General features: G+C 36.6%; 1 protein-coding gene across 1 annotated transcript in view; it reads left to right on the top strand.

Annotated features, from left to right (window-relative positions):
• The window catches only part of Slik (Sterile20-like kinase), a 733,683-nt gene that overhangs the window by 268,951 nt on the left and 448,068 nt on the right, over positions 1-16,664 (top strand). The window contains exon 7 of the mRNA XM_067159768.2: positions 4,773-4,877. Within this exon, the coding sequence (XP_067015869.2) occupies positions 4,773-4,877 (105 nt within the window). The remainder of the gene's footprint in view (positions 1-4,772; positions 4,878-16,664) is intronic.

Here is a 16,664-nt window from a genome sequence, read left to right as displayed (position 1 = left end):
TGACGATGAAATGGCCAAGAGACGTGAAAATCCGCAGTTTATAAACCATCGGGAAAAGTTTGAGACCTATCACGAATAAACTAGCCCCACCCTTTCAATTTATTGGTCAATTCAAAGGTTACACTCATAGTCGAAGAAGAAATACGGGATTGGTTGGAAATTAATTACAAAAATTAGGGATTGGCTGGATTCAAAACTGGCGGAAAGAAAACATAAATATTGCCAACCCAAAAATAAATGAACATCAATTAGTAAAAAAAAGTTATGAATACGAAACTTCTTCAAAAAAGTTCTTTCACTTCGCACCAGGGTGCATGATCATGGTTTTCTAGTAGTGACATCTATGAGAGAATGTCCAAACTTCTTGATGAATGGAAAACAAAACAAGTAGAAATACCCACAGTACTGGAAACTTCACAATAACAAAATTACGTCAAATTACTGTAGTGACATGTTCTCAGTAAAGGTTTAAGTAGGTCTAGTTTCAAGTTCACAGTTTCTCCTGTAGAGGAGTTCTTTTAGGCGCAAGATTTAAATGTGTGGCTTAGAGGTGTACCTCCCAGTACAGATTATTATTATTATTATTATTATTATTATTATTATTATTATTATTGTTATTATTATTATTATTATTGACGTAGGCAAGCCTTGTGTAAATGCCCGGGCCATGCCATGTTGTATTTGTAATCTATCTTTCTTGTGAAGGATGCGGAAGATTTGGGGCACAACTAGAAACTTGTAATATCACGCATGAGTAATTTTGTGAATAGAGAATGGACTTAAAATGAAGTGTCATCACATTGTGGGTCGAAAGTTGTTTGTTGGGTTGGAGGTTAGTGTTTGTGAAGTATGTTTGTATGTGTTTTGAAATAGACATTAAGAGTCGTAATTGCGGTTTCAAGAGCTTGAGTAATGTCTCTCAAGGTTAAATGAAATATATTTTGATTTACAACTACCAGTGCGTATTAAGTCTTGTTGTTATGTGTGAACTGTACATATGATGATGTTCCTTACATTTATGACTTTTACAACATTTATTCAAATTATTTTAATTGTATTTATTTTAGTGTTATGTGTCATTTGTGACTTGCACATATTTTAGCACTGGCATATTCACAAAATTTCAAGGTGCACTTCATATTTTAATTCATCATTCACGAACTGAGGAGTATATTTAAGATATTCCATTTTAGAATAAAATATACTAACATACAGGTAAATAACACAATTTAATCTTTATCCTTATGTAAACTATCATATGTTGGCTTGACAAGGACTGTTTAAAGACGTTTACAGTATCCATATATTACACTTCTGTTTTAGGTTAAAAATTCCTTCATCAAAACTAAGGAAACCTTTGCTTAATGCTGCTTGATGATATTTTCAGAACATGGTTGAAACCCATTTCTTAGGACAAATTTTCAGCGTATGTAAAATATGTAAATCATCATTTTCTGTTAGTAACATGAGGAAGCAGGCATTAAAAAGTCACATGGGAGGAAAGAAGCATGCCAGTAGTGTCATGTTCAGCGCGTTCTCTTCATCACCTTCAAAGTTATAAAAAAAATTCTAATAGTGAAGTTAACAAAAAACTTAAATTCAGTAGATAATACCCCAGCTACAAACAGAAATTGGGTTCTGCCTGCCACAGCTACCACAACAAACACTATCACGAACAACTCCACTACTGCTTCTTCTGTCATTAAGGAAGGTTTGCTACCCTATGAAGCACCAGAGACTGGATGTCTACAGAATTATCTTTCAGGAGAGCAAATAATGCATACTGTCATGCAACATCATTCTTTTCGTGCCAATGAAGCTAGTGTTTGTTTGTTCCCAGTAATTTTTCCAGACTCTGAAATAGCTTCGAAAGTTCATCTGCACAGAACAAAAGATGTATATGCAATCACGCTTGGTTTGGCTCCCTTTAAATAAACAAGATCTTGAGATCAAATCAAATTACTTTATTTGCAAATGAGGTCTCTACCTCGTAGCAAATGATACACAAAACTACATTATTCTCAATAACTACATTTTTTTTAAAAGATGACATTTTTCCTAAATTACAGTATTATACAATTTACATTAACATTTCTTTCTATTAAACACACAGCTCATCCTTAGTAAATTTATATTATTTACAAAATTCTACTCATATCTTCTGTCCTTACACATATAATTAACTCATATACTGTATGTGGAATCACTTCAAAAAATACTATACAATATTCCTATAAGTTTTAAATTTACATTGCTTTTTTTAAAAACCCATTTTGGTACCTAACGTGCATAACGACCTGCTGTGTCTTGACCAGAGTCCCGTTTGCCACTGATTTTCAGAGTTACTGAAGGGCCTTCACAGCTATCGTAGCGGTCCCAGGGCCCTCAAAGTCCCCACTGTATTTCACCCCTACAGGCACTCCCCTACTTCAGCCGTCCAGTCTCCATAGACAAGGGGATGGATTTAATTTATTCACAAATTTTATTATTACAATAACCTACACAGGTCGATTGCCCTCTAACATTTCTTTTCTCGGTTGCTGTTTATTCTTTTCTTGAATATCTGTACAGATTTTTGAAAAGGATCAAACACTTCCCCAGGTAAACTCTTCCACTCCTTCACGCCCTTCCCAGTGAATGAAAATTTACCCCAATCATTTCTGCTAAAATCCTGTCTAATTTTATATTTGTGATCAGCCTTGCCGATATAATTACCGTATTTACGCGAATAATCCCTGCCACCGAATAATCCCTGCATCCTAACTTTAGGAAGGCTGATTTTGTGAAAAAAATAAAAAATAAAAATGCCAATATTGACTCAAAACCCGCACCCCAATTTCTTGCCTCCATTTAAAAAAATAAATATGCGGGCATTATTCGCGTAAATACGGGTATTTTCCAGCTGAAGCCTCTCATGGATTTCTCCCCATGCTTCCTTTTCTGTATAGGCTCTATATAATCCTATAAGTCTAGTTTTCTCCCTTCTCTTACTTTAAGCTTCCCATCCAAGTTTCTCTGACATTTCTGGTACACTACTTTTTCTCCTGAAATCTCCTGTTACAAATCTTGCTGCTTTCCTTTGCACACCGTCTATTTCTTTTATTAGGTATTCCTGGTGAGGATCCCAAACACTGTTTGCATATTCCGATAATTGACGAACTATACTTTAATAAGTTTTCTCTTTTAATTCTTTGTCGCATCCTTTAAGTAGCCTCATTATAACATGTAACGATCTGTATGCTTTCCCAACGATGTAATCAACATGACCCTTCCAGTGCAAATTACTTTCAAATCTCACACCTATCTTTTGGGACAATTACCTCATCCAAAGTATATTTAAATTCAGTTTTTAAGCTCCTATTTGTAAATGTGTGACAATTGATTTGCCTCCATTGATCTTCATATTATTCTCTTGAACACATTGTTAGATACTGTCATGGTCCCTTTGTAATTCTGTACAGTCCTCTGTGTTATTTATTTCCCTATAAACAATTATATCATCTGCATACAATCTTCTTTTGATGTTATATTGTTCCCTAAATCATTTGCATATATTAAGAATGGTAATATTCCAATTTTACTACCCTGTGGAATTCCCTTCCAAACTTTCTCTTCCTATGGTACATGATTTTCTACTTTGACTTTTTGAACCCTTGAATTTAGAAATGTGCTTTCATTTTACCCTTCCTAACAGGTACAAATCCCTTCTCTCCTTCCCAAACAATTCCTTTAAACTTTGCTTATCCAACATATAACCCTTCTCGCAGATGGGTGGGAGCAAACTGTAAACTGCAACACCTGGTGACCTGAATGGCAGTGCATGGTTTCCACCACCGATTATGCAGAAGCTTTTTTTTTTTTTTGCTAGTTGCTTTACGTCGCACCAACACAGATAGGTTTTATGGCGATGATGGGACAGGAAGGGGCTAGGAGTGGGAAGGAAGCGGCCGTGGCCTTAATTAAGGTACAGCCCCAGCATTTGCCTGGTGTGAAAATGGGAAACCACGGAAAACCATTTTCAGGGCTGCCGACAGTGGGGTTCGAACATACTATCTCCCGAATACTGGATACTGGCCGCACTTAAGCGACTGCAGCTATCGATCTCGGTTTATGCAGAAGCAAAACCTATCATGCACGTGATAAAAAGACTGTGTGTACAACTTTCACAATGAACGTTGTGAGAGATATCATGTTCTAAAGTGCTCCAAAGGAGGGAATTCCGGAACAATATTCTGCCTGGAGGAGTAATTTTAGTCTAACATAGAAAATCTTAGCAAAATCCCTTATGGAATACTGTAAAATTAAAATAATGTTAATTATGTGTTGATTATTTACAGTAGCTTAACATAACTTGTACATGGCCATATGGCTGCATTAAAGTTATTATTTAAATAGGAATGACTCAGATGTGATGCGCTACCTGGTTTATAGGTGATTTTGCTATAGCAGTCGCCAGGCTTGATATTCTGACTTTCAACTGCTGGATGCCTCAGTTAAATTTTAAACTATTATTATGTCTAATTTTAATTATAAATATCTGCTTCATGGAAAGTGAACTTCTAAAGCTATAAACAGCATTATATTTTCTTCCCCCTGGTCAACCCAGGCAGCATAGCTCAGTAATAGAGTTAATAATTTCTAAGTTTTTTCCTGAAACAAGGATGAAGTATAAGTTTATGAATTGAGTAGCATCTGCAACCCTTATTTTAGTCTCTACTTTTGAATTTATTGTGTTATAGAGTCATATTAAGATAAATCTTCACATCTTTCAGCACCAGTTTATAAATTGCACATTAGATGCAAAACCAGTTCGTGATTTGCTGCTGGAATATAAGGCTGAAGTTGTAGAAGAAGAACTTTTGGATGAGGAAGCTGAGGTAAGATGTAAATTTTAGTTTCTATATGAATTTGGAGTGTTAGTAGCATATATTCTGTTTCATTGTCATGGTCTTAGTAGAGTGGTTTACCATTGTTTGTGAGTTTTACTTTCTACTCCCTTGAACTAATTTTATGTAAATATAGGTTTTGCCCTGATTTCTTTTGAGTGACTGGTTGAAATTTACCCCATCATATTGTGGAAATACCATTGTTTTCCATAAGTAGTAACAGTAACTTAGCACCGATAATAGTAGTAATGCAGATTTTATGTTTTATTATATCGGTGTTTATAATGGCTGCCTATGAAGATGGTGTCAAATTAAGTCATGTGTCGAGAGATAGGAACATGATTTAAATGATGATTAGTAACAAAAGGAAAACTAAATTTTTAAGGCAGTTGATTTCCTACAAAAATTAATTTTATGCACATGATGCATATGCATATGATGCAGTATTTCAGAATTCTGATAGAACTTCTAAGAGCATTGATTGTAAGTTGTTGGTTATTTTTTATAAAGAGTTGAAAATGCTTTCACATATTGGTGAAATAATACACTTTTCTTTTGGTGGCAACACTGACAGAAATTGTTGGCCATTTATCTGGCTTGAACTGAGTACACTACTATACTCTCATCCTGGGAGTTGACAAGTGTATTGCTTTTACTAATGTTTTTCCCTTAGGTCCTTTTTAAGGAAATGCGCATCAGTTTACCTCTTTCTCTTACCTCTTCACAAATCATGTCATTTTGTCAAGACCCACTTTAAAGATTGGGAATAATATTCATCATTGTTATGCATTCTAGAGTAATAAATAAGTTACAAGATTGTGAGCAAATGCAAAATGACCTGTATAATGTTGTGAGATGGACAGCAGGCTATGGTATGATGATAAATGGGGTTAAAAGTCAGGTTCTGAGTTGTGAGTTTCACAAATAGGAAAAGTCCTCTCAGTTTTAATTACTGCGTTGATGGGGTGAAAGTTCCTTATGGGGATCACTGTAAGTATCTAGGTGTTAATATATGGAAAGATCTTAATTGGTGTAATCACATAAATGAGATTGTAAATAAAGGGTACAGATCTCTGTACATGGTTATGAGGGTGTTTAGGGGTTGTAGTAAAGATGTAAAGGAGAGGGCGTGCAAGTCTCGGGTAAGATCCCAACTAGAGTATTGTTCCAGTGTATGGGACCCTCACCAGGATTACTTGTTTCAAGCAATGGAAATAATTCCAAAGAAAAGCAGCTTGATTTGTTCTGGGTGATTTCCGACGAAAGAGTACTGTTACAAAAATGTTGCAAAGTTTGGGCTGGGAAGACTTGGGAGAAAGAAGACGAGCTGCTCATCTACGTGGCATGTAAGTAAACTCTTTCAAGATTAAAATTATTGTATCCACCTTTTCAATACAAATATATATTTTTAGTGGTTAAATTCTACATGAATGAAACACGCCAGTTAGGGACATGTTTCGCCGTAGTTATGGGCATCTTCAGCCTATATTAATCCTAAGGTCAAGAATTAAAAATAAACATTGGAACTTATAGTAAACTAACTTAATACTAAATACAATTGTCTTATGCTATTTACACAGTTTACAATATGTACAGTATGTACAATAAGTGCATTAACCTTGCCAGAATTTATGAACAATGAATTACATTTTTTACAATGACCAGACCTCCAATTGCAGATTGGATTGATCACAACTTGAATTGGGGCTTCTCAATAGTATTGACTAGAATTTATCACTGCGTGAGTTGGGGTTTCTTCAGCTGTTATAGTCGCCTGAGTCATAAGAATTTTTACAACACCGGAATCTTGGATAAAATCGTTAATATTCAATTTATAGTCCACATGTAGTTGGAAATGAAATCCATTCAAACGAAGACAACATTTGGGCCAAAAATAGATGAAATTTATATAATTGTAAATTTAAGAGGGCTTTCTTTTGTATGTTGCTTTAATTACATTTCTTATCCAAATCTCGTTGACCTTATTCTGAATTCTATTCGTATTATGAACAATGAAATTTGAATTAACTTATTTTATAATGACTAGAATTCCAATTGTGGATTGGATTGGTCAAGCGTGAATAGGGGTTTCTCAAAATGAATTGACTAGAATTTATCACTGCGTGAGTTGGGGTTTCATCAGCAGATATGGTCGCCTGAGTCGTAAGAAATTTTAACAATACCGGAACCTTGGTTAAAGTCGTTCATGTTAGGGTTTGAAACAGTTTGAATATTCCTTTAGAAAGAAGCATGGTTATGTTTGAAGGTTGAAGCATGTAAGTAGGATACATATTGTTGATTTCAATCATTGTTTATCGGAATAAAAATATTCCGTCATTCTTGTGGATAAACTCCCCATTGGTGCATATTCAATCTGGGAGGAATATGAGTTGTCTGTAACTGGATAAGAGAAAAAACGGGGAATTAGAATTATGAATGTGGAACCCGATACGGTAATAAACTAGAGTCAGTGTTTATCTTATGAACTTGCTTGTCTTGTCGACGTTAGCTGGGATCCATTGTTCCGGTTGTGTCTAAACGGCTAAGCTTGCTCCTAGTGTAGTATCGATGCTGAAGCGGAGGGGTGGAGCCTGGTGGGGAAGTGGGCGTGATATTCAAATTGTGCGTCTGTATTGTTGCTTGAGAGGTGTTACTTGAATTGGATTGGGCGGGCCTGGCATTAGGTGTGGCTATTGGACCACATGCGTTCTGTGATTTAAATATACTGGAAACTTTATTCTGATTTACGGTCTGGATTAACCTCGGAGTTGTTTCATATAACGGATTTTTGTTATCGATGGCATCGTTATTTTTGTTATAAGATTGGTCCAAATAAATGTACAAGTTTTCCGTTTCGTTCAATAATTTCCCTTTGCTTAGGTTTTTAATGACCATCAAATCATTTTCTATAAAGGTGATTTATGGCCTGTTTCAGTCATACGTTGGCTAATGGCCGAATGCTTATTATGCTTGGAAGCATTGTAATGTTCCAGATAGCTCGTGTAAAAGCTCCTCTCGGTTTGTCCAAAATATGTGAACCCACATTGGGCACATTTTAACCTATAAACACCTGACCCTGAGTAAATGTTGTTGTTATTATTGACTCTACTGTGGTTGAGGAATATGTTCCGATTATTATTTATTGTCTTGAAGGCTATATTGATGCTGCGTTTCTTAAAAATATTAGTGATCTGATGGATAGCTGGGCTATTATAGGTAAGAGTGGTGTAGCTGTTTGTCTTTGATTTCTCTGGGACTAGGTTGGATGATAACTTAATTTTGATCTTATCAATTAACCAATTGATCACATTTACTTTAAAGCCATTGTGCCGAGCCAACTGTCTTATGTAATTTAATTCTGTTTCCAAACTTTTTGACGAAAGGGGAATTTTTAGTGCCCTATATATTAGGCTATGATAGGCAGCTAGCTTTAAGGCCTTAGGATGTAAGGACGAATGTTTGAGTTATGGGTGAATGAGTAGGTTTCCTAAAAATTTGAAATTCAAAAGTGTTGCGTGTAATTGTTAAATCAAAAAAATTTAAGGAATTGTCGACCTCATCTTCTTTAGTGAATTTGACGTTAGGATCTATTTTGTTCAGTGAGACTAATATATCGTGACTGTTAGTAATGTCCTTATTGATGATCACAAAAGTATCGTCAACAAATCTTAGCCACAAATTAAGCCCTTTATTTGTGAAATTTTTGTATGTTCTATATAGTCCATGTAGATATCTGCTAGAATGCCAGATAGAGGGTCGCCCATAGCTAGGCCTTTCCGCTGATAATATTTACCATTAAAGGAGAAGTAATTATTGTTTAGAACGAAATTTAATATCTTTATGAATTCTTCAATTTCCATTTTACTAAGGCCGCTGTGTTTATTGATGTTGTCATGGATAATTTTAATGGTTTCTTTAGTAGGAATGCTTGGAAACATGTTTGTGACATCGAAAAAACATAAAATATGGTTGGGTTGCAGTTCAAATTTCTTCAATATTTCGCAGAAACTGATTGAATTTTTTAAGGGAGATTTGTTGTTGAAAATATAATGTTTTCTTAAAAACCTATGAATTTCGACACTTTATAGGTAGGGCTATTCCTGCAATTTATAATGGGACGCATTGGGATGTCCTTCTTATGAAAGGTAAAGCTCTGGCGGTAGGGATACTGGGGTTCATGTTGAAAAGTCTTTGTTGCTCTTGCTCATTGAAAAGAAAATTAGAACTTTTTACTAAAGTTTTTAAATTTTGCTGAATTCTTACAATGGGATCTTTGTTAACTATCGAATAACTTGTATTATTAAAAAATTCTTCTGTTTCTTTGGTGTAAAATTGTTTGTCTAACGACAATAACATTATTGTTACTAAGGCAGATAAAGGAGGTTCCACAGTCCTACTAAAAAAATGCAGCGTCAACATAGCCTTCAAGACAATAAATAATTATCGGAACATATTCCTCAACTACAGTAGAGTCAATAATATCATCATCATTTACTCAGGGTCAGGTGTTTATAGGTTAAAATGTGCCCAATGTGGGTTCAAATATTTTGGACAAACCAAGGGGAGCTTTTACACGAGCTATCTGGAACATTACAATGCTTCCAAGCATAATAAGTATTCGGCCATAAGTTCACCTCTATAGAAAATGATTTGACGGTCATTAAAAACCTAAGCAAAAGGAAATTATTGAAGGAAACGGAAAACTTGTACATTTATTTGGACCAATCTTATAACAAAAATAATAATCTTAACGATGCCATCGATAACAAAAATCCGTTATATGAAACAACTCCGAGGTTAATCCAGACCGTAAATCAGAATAAAGTTCCCAGTATATTTAAATCACAGAATGCATGCGCTCCAATAGCCACACCTAATGCCAGGCCCGCCCAATCCAATTCAAGTAATGTCTCTCAAGCAACAATACAGATGCACAATTTGAATATCACGCCCCCTTCCCCACCAGGCTCCACCCCTCCGCTTCAGCATCGATACTACACTAGGAGCAAGCTTAGCCGTTTAGACACAACCGGAACAATGGATCCCAGCTAACGTCGACAAGACAAGTAAGTTCATACGATAAACACTGACTCTAGTTTATTACCGTATCGGGTTCCACATTCATAATTCTAATTCCCCGTTTTTTCCCTTATCCAGTTACAGACAACTCATATTCCTCCCAGATTGAATATGCACCAATGGGGAGTTTATCCACAAGAATGACGGAATATTTTTATTCCGATAAACAATGATTGAAATCAACAATATGTATCCTACTTACATGCTTCAACCTTCAAACATAACCATGCTTCTTTCTAAAGGAATATTCAAACTGTTTCAAACCCTAACATGAACGACTTTAACCAAGGTTCCGGTATTGTTAAAATTTCTTACGACTCAGGCGACCATATCTGCTGATGAAACCCCAACTCACGCAGTGATAAATTCTAGTCAATTCATTTTGAGAAACCCCTATTCACGCTTGACCAATCCAATCCACAATTGGAATTCTAGTCATTATAAAATAAGTTAATTCAAATTTCATTGTTCATAATACGAATAGAATTCAGAATAAGGTCAACGAGATTTGGATAAGAAATGTAATTAAAGCAACGTACAAAAGAAACCCCTCTTAAATTTACAATTATATAAATTTCATCTATTTTTGGCCCAAATGTTGTCTTCGTTTGAATGGATTTCATTTCCAACTACATGTGGACTATAAATTGAATATTAACGATTTTATCCAAGATTCTGGTGTTGTAAATATTCTTATGACTCAGGCGACTATAACAGCTGAAGAAACCCCAACTCATGCAGTGATAAATTCTAGTCAATACTATTGAGAAGCCCCAATTCAAGTTGTGATCAATCAAATCTGCAATTGGAGGTCTGGTCATTGTAAAAAATGTAATTCATTGTTCATAAATTCTGGCAAGGTTAATACACTTATTGTCCATACTGTACATATTGTAAACTGTGTAAATAGCATAAGACAATTGTATTTAGTATTAAGTTAGTTTACTATAAATTCCAATGTTCATTTTTAATTCTTGACCTTAGGATTAATATAGGCTGAAGGTGCCCATAACTAGGGTGAAACATGTCCCTAACTGGTGTGTTTAATTCATGTAGAATTTAACCACTAAAAATATATATTTGTATTGAAAAGGTGGACACAATAATTTTAATCTTGAAAGAGTTTACTTATTGTATCTTCAATACGGAACAAAATGAGATCAGTTACTTGTTACGTGGTATGTTCCGAGCTGTCAGTGGCGAGATGGCGTGGAATGACATCAGTAGACGAATAAGTTTGAGTGGTGTCTTTAAAAATAGGAAAGATCACAATATGAAGATAAAGCTGGAATTCAAGAGGACAAAGTGGGGAAAATATTGGTTTATAGGAAGTGGAGATAGGGATTGGAACAACTTACCAGGAGAGATGTTCAATAAATATCCAGTTTCTTTGAAATCATTTAAGAAAATGCTAGGAAAACAACAGATAGGGAATCTGCCACCTGGATGACTGTCCTAAATGCAGATCAGTATTGATTGATTGATTGATTGATTGATTGATTGATTGATTGATTGATTGATTGATTGATTGATTGATTGATTGATTGATTGATTGATACTTCTCACTGCAGGAATTATTATTTTGGAAGTAAATTTCAAATGCATCTGTAAAAAGCTGTATAGTTTACATTGCTTATCACTAGAGACGAGAATTATAGGCACTGAAAACAGTTAAAATAGACAGGCATATAGGATCTTAAATTAGCCAAAATAGGCATTAAAATAGCCACTAACATGTAAAATAGGCAACAAAATAGGCTTGAAAAAAATACTTATAATCTATTAACACACTCAGTTACTATAAAAGGAATTTACAAGCAACGTTTCAATGTTTGCTGGTAACAATCTTGTTGTCTCCCATGCATAATAATGTTTTTGTTCTGAGAGAAAGATCTCTCAACATTACATGAAATCATTGGACAAAACTTCAGTGAAGTCAGCTCATCTGGTTTAATTTCGCTGACAGCGGTTGCTTTCCCAAAGGTTCAGTCAGAACTTCCCCTGACGTCTTCCACAATCCTATATGACTCCACCAGGGGTGTGCCACTCTTCTCCAACTTTGTGATTGCTCCCAGCAGCTTGTTGAAATTTGAAGATGCTCCAGTTTATGCATGTGCACATTAGCTTCCAACATGGCAGTACATAGGTCTGAGGATGGATGTTGGTCGCTGCCCAGAATGGATTGGTAGAAAGGCTGCGTTGATACAGATTTCTGTACTCGTACCAGATGCGTCGTAGTATTTCTGAGTTGATCTATGTGGTATTTTTCTCACATTTGATCTGAAACATAATAAAATTGACATAAATTACATTGTCCCTATATCTTAAATTTCTATAGTTGGGCTAATTGGCAATAATGCTTTATATCATCCATTTGTTTCATAAACAAAGACTATTAGAGATGATATTTCTAGAAGTACAAAAATTTTAAAGCAGGAACAAGGGAATTGGTAATTTACATGGAAATATGTCCTCAAGGATTATCAGTTATAATTTGGCAGTATCGTGTTGAGTTCACCAGGTGAAAAATATAATGAAAAAGACGTGAAATGATACCGGAGTAGTGCAAAGGAGAGATCCGTCCTTTTTGCTTGCCAAGGACCCACCAAGCTGGCCCTAGCAGTATTGTTACTTATACAGGGTGAAGCGAAATTTGCGTACTCGGGTGTCGCAGCGCGACTCCTTACATGCCAGCAATAAAAAGATGTCTCTCACAAAAGTTCGTCCTGCGAGTATATCCGGGAGAAAAAGGACTTTGAAGAGTGGCAGTCTGGCAACACTGTAACCACATGTAGGGTAACTACCTCTGTCAGCACTTACTAGTCGTGCTGTACAGTTAGTGCAGAGGCTCGAGTTTTGGGTTAGCATGCAGGAGGTCGAGGGGGGGTTGATCCTGGTTTGAGGCGTATGTTTTTTATTTTGTAAATGTAGTCTAGGTGGTATGGTATCTGGCATCTTAATCGTCAACAGCGATTGCAGCGCGTCCTCTAAAAACCATTTGCACTTACATACTACGATCCTAGAAATGCACGAACATTCGTTTTCATTAGTCAGCTTTGAAAGATGCCCTTTCCACGTCGTGGGCGTGAATTTTTTCGCACCACTTCATCTACTAGATGCGTTACAACGTGTTCAGCGTTACAAAATTTTGTTAATGTAGGATATATGCGACCTAAGAAGCGGTTTCTTACTGTACTACAGTATGTAATGTCCGATGGAAATTAGCAAATAAAAAAGTGCACCTCAACCCAGGATCAAACACTCGACCTCCTGCATGCCAACCCAAAACTCTATCCTCTGCACCAACTGTACAGCACGACTAGTAAGTGCTGACAGAGGTAGTTACCGTACATGTGGTTACAGTGTTGCCAGATTGCCACTCTTCAACGTTCTTTTTCTGCCGGATATACTTGCAGGACAAACTTTTGTGAGAGACATTTTTTTATTGCTGGCATGTGAGAAGTCGGGCTGCGATGCCCGAGTGCGCGAATTTCGCTTCTCCCTGTATAGAAGAGTGAAAACGGAGACACTATAAATCTCAGATTTGTGAACATTTTTTTTAAAATTCTGTTCACCGGCTTTGTTCAGTCGGGTCAGCTGTCATGAAGACTATTTTCTGTTGCCTGCAATTAATCCTGCATCATTTGTGCCCACAAGGCCGTCACCCTCATTGAAAATTAAAAACCTCCTAATTTGAAATTGTCGTGACATGCCCCCATAAGCTTATTGTTGTCACAATTTAGCAAGACTCTAGAGGGGATGATAGAGGCTTGTTAACCTGGGAGCTTACAACCCTCAGACTCTTTTTGTTTCCACACCCCCCTGAAGCACAACAGTTACCTACTGGACCTCACCAATCCAGACCTTGGTCTTGTAATGATAATCCTGGCAACCTTGTAAAACACACTGTGGCATTGTCCTAGCCAGGCTACCTTGGATGTGCAACCTGCATTTCGCGAAGGTTTAGCGGAAGTGTAATGGAATTCACGATTTTTAAAGGGAGCTTTAATTTTCATCCATTCTTGACACGAGTTTACCGGCGTTCCAACTTGTTGTTCAGTAATTTAATGATTATTTACTGTTCAGCAATATAAATGATTGAAAGTTCACGACTAATACAGCATTGCAACAATGCAATGCAATCATAGTTCTCAATCACAAAAAAATAAATGTAACAAACGAACTTACCTCCTTACAGCAAGCCTGACAGATCCGTAGTGAGATTGGGATCTCCTGTGATCCACTGCATCAGCCAGTAGGACTTGACAATTTTTCTTTGAGCATTGCTGCAAACCCATTTCTTCTTCTTCTTCTTCTTCTTCTTCTTCTTCTTCTTCTTCTTCTTCTTCTTCTTCTTCTTCTTAGCAATAAATCCCAACACGTTCTGAACATAAGCCTACACGTACAACAGTTCGCATCAAAAGGGAGGTAAGGGCATATGGGTTGTGCAGCATAGTTCGACGTTGACTGGTTCTAGCATATGTCTTCGGAGGTTGGAGGGGTTGAAGGCTTGGAGGTCAAATTGTTCCTTGTTTCTCCTGATGGAAATTTCCCTAGAACTATTTCTGGTGACTTCTGAGAATTCCCACTTTTGTTCGTGGGGTAAACAGATATTGAGAAAAGAGAGGATAATTCTGTTGAGCACACTAGCTACAGTATAATGCACTGGAAGAAAATTGGCTGTTTTAAAATACAGTCAAATGTAGGCATTTACAGGCACAATAAAACCAATGAAATATAGCTAAAAATTCCCTAAAACGGATTTATATCTCAAAAGTCTACGTTTCTGAACAAAGGAATAAAATAGGCAAATAGGCAAATTCCCGTCTCTACTTATACCTCACAATGGAACATCATCAACTGAACTTATATTTTGAGAAGAAGAAGAAGAAGAAGAATATTGTAATAGGCCCAGCGAGCAGTCACACTACAAACGATAATGCAGCACCTCCTAGAGCAGTACGGTATAATACAAGTTTGCAGTGATTTAAAGAACTAGTGCATTCTGTGGAGGTCACTGTATAGGTTACTTGGAGCCAACGGCAGTGCCAATGCACTAAGAGAGACTTTGTTTCATTACCACGGTATGCACTAACCATGCATCCTGGTAGGTGTGCTATTTACCAACTGATGAGCCCAACTTAGCACACTGGGGTAAAACGCTGGCAACCAGGAATGATTTACCTGGAAAATTTATAATGTCCAATAATGGACCATTTATATTGGTATTATAAATTTACTCATTCAGGACAAATATTTCAGGTTCCCTATGGGAATCAACATCTATATCATCTGATAGCCAGGCAGACATCAATTTTTGGTAATGAGACAAAGTCTCTCATAGTGTATTGGCACTGCCGGTGGCTCCAGGTAGCCTACGCAGTGGCCTCCATGGTATGCACTAGCCATGCATCTTGATAGGTGTGCTATTTACCAACAGATGAGCCCAACTTAGCATATTGGGGCGAAACGCTGGCAACCAGGAATGAGTTAGCTGGAGAATTTATAATGTCCAATAACGGACCATTTATATTTGTGTCATTTTCCGGACACAAAGCTTGTCAATGCATGAAGAGCTTGGAACAAGGCACCACAATTTCCATATTGAGGGTACTACCAGGTGAATTAAGATCCCTGCTGTATTTATTTGGCTTCCGTGTATTCAAGGGTTTTGTCCACAGGTTTGCCAACTCTGACTTCTGGCATCTGTGCGAGCATACAAATGTAGTCGCTTATTTACAGGCAGCTTTGTGTACTATTGTTCTGGTCAGTCGTCCAGTATGCTTGGCATCGAGGCGACTCCACTAATGACCAACTGGAACACTTCAAACATCCAATGAAATATTGTTTTGATATTAGTAACGTGTTTTGTTCATTGTGTTATTGTGTGCTGTTTTTGACCTGTAGCTGGTGCCAGAGATCTGTTTGCATTGATCATTTTTATAATAATTAATTATGTTATTGGCGTTACTTTCCACTAACTACTTGAGGTGCGTGAATTTTGTCCCACGGGAGTTCTTTTACCTGTTTCTAAATCTACTGACATGGGGCTGACATATTTGAGCATCTTCAAATATCATTGGACTGAGCCAGATTCGAACTTACCAACTTGGGCTCAGAAAGCCAACATCTTAACCGCCTGAGCCATTCACTCCGGCTTGATAATGTTGCAATTCACAAGTGCAGTGGAATGAATGAGTTAGTAATTTGAGAAGTAATTTAGTGTTATTTACTTGTTATTACATATTAAAGGAGTTTACTAAAAGACAGCTTTGTCACATCTGTCCATTCTTCTGGATCAATTTGTTTCAATTTTGTGTTATTCTCTCCAGAATCACTTTGCCGGTGAATCATGAGACATTGATTGGTCTTGTTGATCATCTTTCGGAAATCATTAAGTGATCTCTCCAGTAATTACATGCGAAGGCTTACCCGTAAATACATACTTTACTTTCATGGGTTGCATACAGTTACGGAGCAATTTCTTTACGTAAAGATATCAGCAAAGCTAAACGATTAAAAATGACAGCAATTATGGGCAAACCTGCAATTTCAACCAAACTTGGTACACATACAACTTATCTATAGAGAAATACCGTGGTAGAAAGACGCCCCTAGGGGAGGAGCGGGGAGGGAGTGACATCCAAAAATAATTGAAAATGACCTATATTAGTGTTGAATCCACGGATTTTGGGGTCG

This window comes from Anabrus simplex, chromosome 1 (genome assembly GCF_040414725.1).
Source record: "Anabrus simplex isolate iqAnaSimp1 chromosome 1, ASM4041472v1, whole genome shotgun sequence".
In the NCBI taxonomy this organism is placed as follows: domain Eukaryota; kingdom Metazoa; phylum Arthropoda; class Insecta; order Orthoptera; family Tettigoniidae; genus Anabrus; species Anabrus simplex.
Note: the sequence above shows the minus strand (reverse complement) of the source record. Positions and strands in the feature narration are given on the sequence as shown.